The following is a 7,323-nucleotide window of genomic DNA, read 5'->3' on the forward strand; positions in this document are numbered from 1 at the left end:
TCTCCATAGCTTTTGGTTCCTGTCCTGGAACTAGCTCTTGTAGACCAGGCTGGCCTTGAACTCACAGAGATCCTCCTGTCTCTGCCTCCCAAGTGCTGGGATTAAAGGTGTGCACCACCACCACCCAGCTCATGCACATATTTTTTTCTAACTTTATTTCCACAATTTCTTCTGAAGAAATGTTTTGAGAAATTTAAAATAAGAACCGTTATTGTCAAGAGTAACAATTAAACTACTCAATCATTTTTATCCACAGGGACTTAAAACACATAGTGGGACTGAGTGCATTATCTGACAGTGTTAATAATGCTCTGATGGAGATGTGTGGACAGATATTCCTGGTGAAATCTGACTTTGTTTCATTGGGACATATATTTAGAAATGACATAGTAAGATAATACAGAGTTTTATTTTATTTATTTGAGAATTTTCCATATTATTTCCATAGTGGCCAAACCATTGCAGGAAACATACTGATGAAAGGTAAATAAGGCTATTGAATTTTCTGTTTGAAAAACACTTCTGATGTTAAGAGAGGGCAATAACTCAGGCTGATTCAATGATTTTGCAACCCAAGTAAAAATATAATAAACAAAGGATAGTAGGACTCCAGTGGTATGAAATAACAAAGGGAGGCTGTTCTAGGCATGAAGGCCACTTACAGACCCACCATTTAGAAATATTCCTTGCAATATTCCTATGACTTGTTTCTCACATGACAATATTGAAATCCATCTTTTCATATTATTTTGCTATGATAATAGCTGTCTGATCTTTTCCCTGGGACAAAATTTTTCAAAAGACATACTATCCCTCATTACATTGGGAAATTAGTAACTGATAAAACATTGCATCATTTGGGTAAAACAATAAGGGCTATTTGAAAATAAAGAATTGTTGTGGGAAATCAAAAAAAAGTGGACATTTTGTGTACTATTAATTGCATGTATAACTTAAAGATCAGCCAATACTGTTGCTATTTGTTTTCTGTTCCTGGTTGCTGACAAGTTTATTATTATTTATTGACTTCTGAATAATGGAAGTAATAAAGGCAATCATTTTTATCCCAATGTCTCACATTATAATTATTCCAGTTATGAAAATGATAGGGTTTTTAAAATATCTTAGCTATTTATATGGAAACAACTTCATATGTCTTATTTTGTTCTTATTTACTAACAAGGCTACATTTAAAATTTTATTTTTGAAGTTAGTATAAAAGGTAATGCGTTTCACTGTGGCATTTTAAAACATACATTTCTTTATGTTTTCTTATTTGTTCCCCTCCCTCATCCTGATATGTTTTCTGATCCTTCCTTTGACTTGCTTGTCACGTGTATTCTATTGGCCTCTCTTCCCCATCAGATGACTATAGGTTTGTTGATAATGCCATTATTATAGTGAGGTAGATTCATTTTATTATTACTGTCTTTGGGTCTTTTATCATAAACGAATGCTGACTTTGATTAAATGTATTTTCTGGATCATGTGATCTTAAAGATTTTTTAGAAGTATTGATTTGTGTGTAGAATCAGTCCTGTATCCCTGGGATGAAGCCTATTTGGTCTTGTTACATGGTCTTCTTAATGTGTTATTGAATTCACAAGAATGTATTGAGAATTTGTGCATCTATGTTCATGAAGGAAATATGACTATAGCATATTATATGCTTTCTTTCATTCTTATTCTGTTTAGATGTTGGGGTTATATGAGCTTCACTGAACGACTTTGGTAGTGTGCCTTCCCTTTATGCTTCCCAAACAGTATGGAAAATACTAGTTTTAGCTCTTTTTTAAATGTTTTGTAGAATTTGCATCCAGCCCCGCATCTCTTTTTATAATTAGGTCTTTTATTACTGCTTCAAACTTGCTGTTTGTTTGAATCTACTTAAGTTTTTAAAATATGTCTTTGAAATAATTTGGGAAATCCTCTAGATTTCACTGGCATCTGTTGTAATATGCCCTCTTTGATGTATGATTTTATTAATTTGGGTCTTCTCTCTGTTTCTTTTGTTTAGTTTGTGTAGAGTTTTGTCTTTCTCTTTTGTAGCTTGATATATTACCTTGCATCCTCTGCCTCTCAGTCTGTAGTGAGAATGCAGTGTCTCTTGGAGACAACAAATGATTGGATCTAGTTTTGTATTTCAGTTATCCAGACTGGGTCTCTTGATTGGTGAGGTGAGATCATTTATACTTAAGATTTTATTGGGAAATATTTACTGATTTCTATAACTTTGTGGTTGTTTCTGTGTGGCTGGATGACTGTTTGATCTGTTCCTTCTGGCCTGTCTATATCAGGGGTTGTTTTGCTATGTGGGATGTGACGAATTTCCTGTTACTTATCCTTTGTTTAGCTACTCTTCACATGATATTTATTCTTTCCAAGGCTGTAATTGTTGAGGGGACTTGTGTTTGTGCTTCCAAGACCTTCTAAGGGTGCAGACGTCCTGAGGGAATGACGCAGCTGTAAATGTCAAGCAGACTGCTGGGCTTCAAAAGTTTCAGGTTCTACAGCAGTGATCAGAAGTGGATGGCTCTTGAGGTTGCCTGACCTCAGTCTCAGGACTATCAGACTTCAGGGTGATTGCCATTCATGGGATCTGCTCCTGGAAGCCTAGAGCAGAGTTAGGTACTTTAGCCTTGGCAACATCTATCCTCCAGCATTTCACATTGGCCTTCAGAGGCTGTCTATTACCCTGTGGCAAATTAAATTCAGGTTTCTGGGGTCTTGTGATTTTTTTGTGTGCTAATGTTATCAGGGTAGCTGTTTTAAACAATAGGTCCTTGCTGTAGATGGCACCTGACCCCAAGCCATACTGAGTGACAAAATGAGATTCCTACATATCACAGAGATTTCCATGTCACTAGAACCTACAATTTGACTTTGAAACTGTTAAAGCCTGATGTGGGAGTGTCATATATCAATCTGTTGATTTCATTGGCTGAGCAATAAAGAAACTGCTTGGCTTAGCTTAGAGCATAGATGGGAGGAGTAAACAAACAGAATAGAATTCTGGGCGGAAGAGGAAGTGAGGTCAGACTCTGCTCTGCTTCCGGAGAGACCGGACAGCTCTGCTGGAGCACAGACGCCATGCTCAGCTCTCCCGGGTAGACGCGATAGCTCTGCTCTCTGAGGCACACGTGATGAAGATGGACATAGGCTAGAATCTTCCCGGTAAGCGCACCTTGGAGTGCTTACACACATCATTAGAAATGGGCTAGTCCAGGTGCGAGAATTAGCCTGTAAGGGCTAGAGTTCAGGGGCCAAGCAGTTCTTAAATGAATACAGTTTGTGTGTTGTTATTTCGGGCATAAGCTAGCCAAGCGGCCGGGGTGTTGGGGACGCAGCCCCACCGCTCATATTTCAACAAAAGCCCAGGGCTTGCCCTGAGAACAGGACTACCAGTATCTTTCCAAAGAGCAATCCTGGCTGACCTTTGGAGGAGACTTTTGCCTCTCTGCCTGCTAAGGGGAATCACCTAACTGGCTTCTTCTCTGGATAAGATCTTTCATTTTCTTTGTACTTTTATAAACATATCCTACTACTGCCTTTGTGAACTTCCAGCTCTCTGTTTTTGAAGAAAGTCATATTTTCTCTCAGTTTGATTCTTTCCCTTCACTGGGTCACCTAGAGATTCCTGTAGGGTGCCATCTTACCTGAAAATGCTTCATACATTGTAAAAAGAAAATAAGTGATGAATGGTGAAAGTTCAGTACCAGTAGAATTTTGAAACAATCATCATCAGGTCTTTCAAATTCATGGCCTATATATATTTTTTTTTTTTTGGTTTTTCGAGACAGGGTTTCTCTGTGGCTTTGGAGCCTGTCCTGGAACTAGCTCTGTAGACCAGGCTGGTCTCGAACTCACAGAGATCTGCCTGCCTCTGCCTCCCGAGTGCTGGGATTAAAGGCGTGCGCCACCATCGCCCGGCCCAACTGTTGTTACATCTCTCTCTGTGTATACATATATAACAATAATTTATAAATATGTAAATGTATTCATATGTTTAGGAATATATGTTCATATGGAATATATTGTTTATATATTTCTAAATATATAACTATAACCTGCTAAGTCTATATCATGCTAATCATTTGTATATGATTTCAAGACTGACCATTTGGTATCAGACAACCTATTGGGGGCTTTTCCCTGGAGAAGGCTATTTCTCCCATTCTCAGCATACTTTTGTTGCCCATAGATCTTTGCTTACAGTTGTGGCTCCATGAACTTTCCTCCTTCCATGGTAGCCTGGCATTAGTGTCTTTGTTCAGGTCATTTTTAGGCAACCATGTGATCAGAATTCATGGGTGTAACCTCTTATATTTCTAGGACACAGTCTCACAGGAAACTCACTGTTCCACTGACTCTTACAACCTTTCTGCCCCCTCTTCTGCTAGGATCACTAAACTTTAGATGCAGGAGCTGTGTCATAGATGCATCAGTTGGGACTACATCATCACTTGTTCTCTGCATTTTGATTGGTTGAGGTCTTCTGCAAAGATCTTTATCTGTTTCAAAGAGATGTTTCTTTAGATGGAGAAAACTGACCTTTTCTTCATGGTCTTTTGCTTGATATTTACAAAGATGTGAGTTTCTCACATCTTAGGTATTCCAAAAGCAGGATATCAAATATAAATATTCAATATGTTTATGCTATCATAAATAAATGAGACATTTTTAATTTTTTTTTCATTTTACATATCAACCCCAGTTGGTAACTCCCCTTCTCCTGCCCCCTTCCTTCCCCGTCCCACCCTCATCCACTCCTCAGTGTGGGTAAGGAATGTTTTTTCCTTTGTCTAGCATAGCAAGTTGAAGATGGACCAAGTGTTCCGCCACTGCCCTTCTCCCCCCCCCCCCCCGTATCACACTCGTATCAAGATCGAGCATGGTATCCCACCATAGAGAATGGGCTCCAAAAAGCCAGTTCATGCAGCCAGAATAAATTCTGGTCCCACTGCCAAGGGTCTCTCAAATAGGCAAAGCCACATAACTGTCACCCACATTCAGAGGGCCTAGTTCAGTCCCATGCAGGTTCCCCAGCTGTCAGTCCAGAGTCTGTGGGCTCCCACTAACTTGGGCTGGTTGTCTCTGTGGTTTTCTCCAATATGATCTTGTTTCTATCAATTACTGGATACATGTCTTGTCTTTCTTTAATGACATCATCTTTATTCCTGTTTCCTGTTGCCACGTGTAAACCCCTGGTTCTATCTACTTCGTCATGTTCACTTCTGCTGTTCTATCCAAAGCCTACAAAACTAGGTCAACACTTTCATCTTGTTCTTCATACTGCACTAACAAATGTTATGAATTATGGCATTTTCTGTGGCTTTTACAATACAGTCAGTACCATTTTATCTTTCCTTTATTTTTTTTTTGTGACAGAATATTGCTACATAATGCCAGCTGGTCTAGATCATCCTCCTGCCTCAGGCTCTCAAGCACTAGATTGCAGGCAGGTACTAGGGAAACACTTGGCAAGTGCTTTTTCTTTGGAGGGAGTGGGGCATGAGACTGGCGGGTAACAGTAGAAATGATTTACTTTTACAAGCAAATGTGTAAGCCACTGCAATGCCAGAGATAATGAGAATTCTAGTGTAGACTGTTCCTCTCCACTCATAATTAAAATTTGACTGAAAATGATCGCCTCAATGATAAGCATATGTTAGTACTTGAAACAATGACCGTCTATTATCCACCTTTTGGTTTCTGAATAAGTGTGTGGAAAGATCATGAGTAAAATATCTTTCCTCCTTTTTTTGTCAACCCAGAAGTTTGTGTTACTTATCCCTAAGCCAGAAGAAAAATGAAATTTAAAAATTTAATCTGAATCGTTTTCTTACTGTCTTTCATAGGTTTCTCCTCAGAACAGAAATTGAACCAATAGATGTGCACATTAGCAAAGAAGAGCAGTGGACTCTCAGTTGTGACCACTTTGCTTCTGCAGGACAGCTGTCAATGTTCTCCTCTGAGATCTGTTCCTGGTTATCTTCCCTGTGGCCTGAATACAGGAAAGATAAGGACCCCTGAAACACAACAGAGCAGCAAGACATGCTGTAACCAAGCTGAGCTTTTCTCCACAAATGAAACGGAGCAGCTCCTTATATGACACATTGCTACTTCAATTTCAAAACTCTCTTCAACTCAATGCTGATGGGTTTGCAAAGATGGTGCCAGGACTTGCCTGACTCCAGCTATGGCACTCTGACATTATATACTAATTTAGAATAACAGATATTAAGACAGGAAAGGTGGAACATTCCTATAATTCCATGAAAAAGTTGAGGCAGGAGGATTGCAGTGAGTTTGAGGCCAATCTGAGTTGCAACACAAGTGCCACATCAGCCAATATTCCATCTCAAAAAATTAATAATATGTGATATAGTCTCTGGGAGAAAGCCTTTTTCCATAGTTGCTAAAATTCATTGGTTTGACAGTTGGACTAGATCATATGGTCATTATTACTGAATTTGAAACTAAATGAATTTGAACAGACAATCAAAAGATCTATAGACTCCCCTGATTAAATGGGTGACCCAAACTGAATAAAATGATAAACATGAACTGTCCTTCCAACGGATCATTTTTAGGGTTGTCAGAAATTATGAATAAAATGAATTATGAAAGGGTAATGCCCTGACAGGATGGCAATGGCCTCCTTCTGTCTACATGTAGGTAGCAAGAATTGCCAGATACGTGCATTGAGGTTCTTTCTCTTTAACATCTTGTGGATTTGAGCAATGGTTTAAGAAAACTTAAATGACTTCTTGAAACTAATTAACCCGAAAAAATATATACCTAAGTTCTATTGCAGTTGAGTTGCAAAGTGATCAATCAGATTTCTGAAGGAGTTCCTGTTTGTAAGGATGAGTGTTCATGACAAGAGTGTGAGATCTGGAAATAGCTCTCACGTCTAGCTGAACTTAAATAAAGCTGGGAACATCCAGGGCATGTGCAAATAAAACAACCGGATCTGTCTAACTTCCCTTCCAAAATTATGCAGCTTGTCTAACTCAAACAAATTTTGTTTTACTTTGTGGGTACACACAGCATAATGAGGTTAAAAAGAAAAGTCTTAGGAAACTAAGCATTTTTCCTTTGGGCTTTGTCTATGCTGTAACTTAACTCTTAAGAAAAGCAGAATGAGGGCTGGAGAGATGGCTCAGAGGTTAAGAGCATTGCCTGCTCTTCCAAAGGTCCTGAGTTCAATTCCCTGCAACCCTATGGTGGCTCACAACCATCTGTAATGGGGTCTGGTGCCCTCTTCTGGCCTGTAGGCATACACACAGACAGAATATTGTATACATAATAAATAAGTAA

General features: G+C 38.9%; 1 protein-coding gene across 1 annotated transcript in view; it reads left to right on the top strand.

The window, feature by feature from the left end:
- Tnip3 (TNFAIP3 interacting protein 3) overlaps positions 1-6,805 on the top strand; it is a 40,298-nt gene extending 33,493 nt beyond the window's left edge. Inside the window, exon 8 of the mRNA XM_050162318.1 lies at positions 5,859-6,805. Within this exon, the coding sequence (XP_050018275.1) occupies positions 5,859-5,890 (32 nt within the window). The 3' untranslated portion in view covers positions 5,891-6,805. The remainder of the gene's footprint in view (positions 1-5,858) is intronic.
- The last annotated feature ends 518 nt before the right edge of the window (positions 6,806-7,323 follow it).

Source organism: Alexandromys fortis, unplaced genomic scaffold (assembly GCF_014885135.2).
Source record: "Alexandromys fortis isolate MF-2015 unplaced genomic scaffold, M_Fortis_MF-2015_v1.1 scaffold_117, whole genome shotgun sequence".
In the NCBI taxonomy this organism is placed as follows: domain Eukaryota; kingdom Metazoa; phylum Chordata; class Mammalia; order Rodentia; family Cricetidae; genus Alexandromys; species Alexandromys fortis.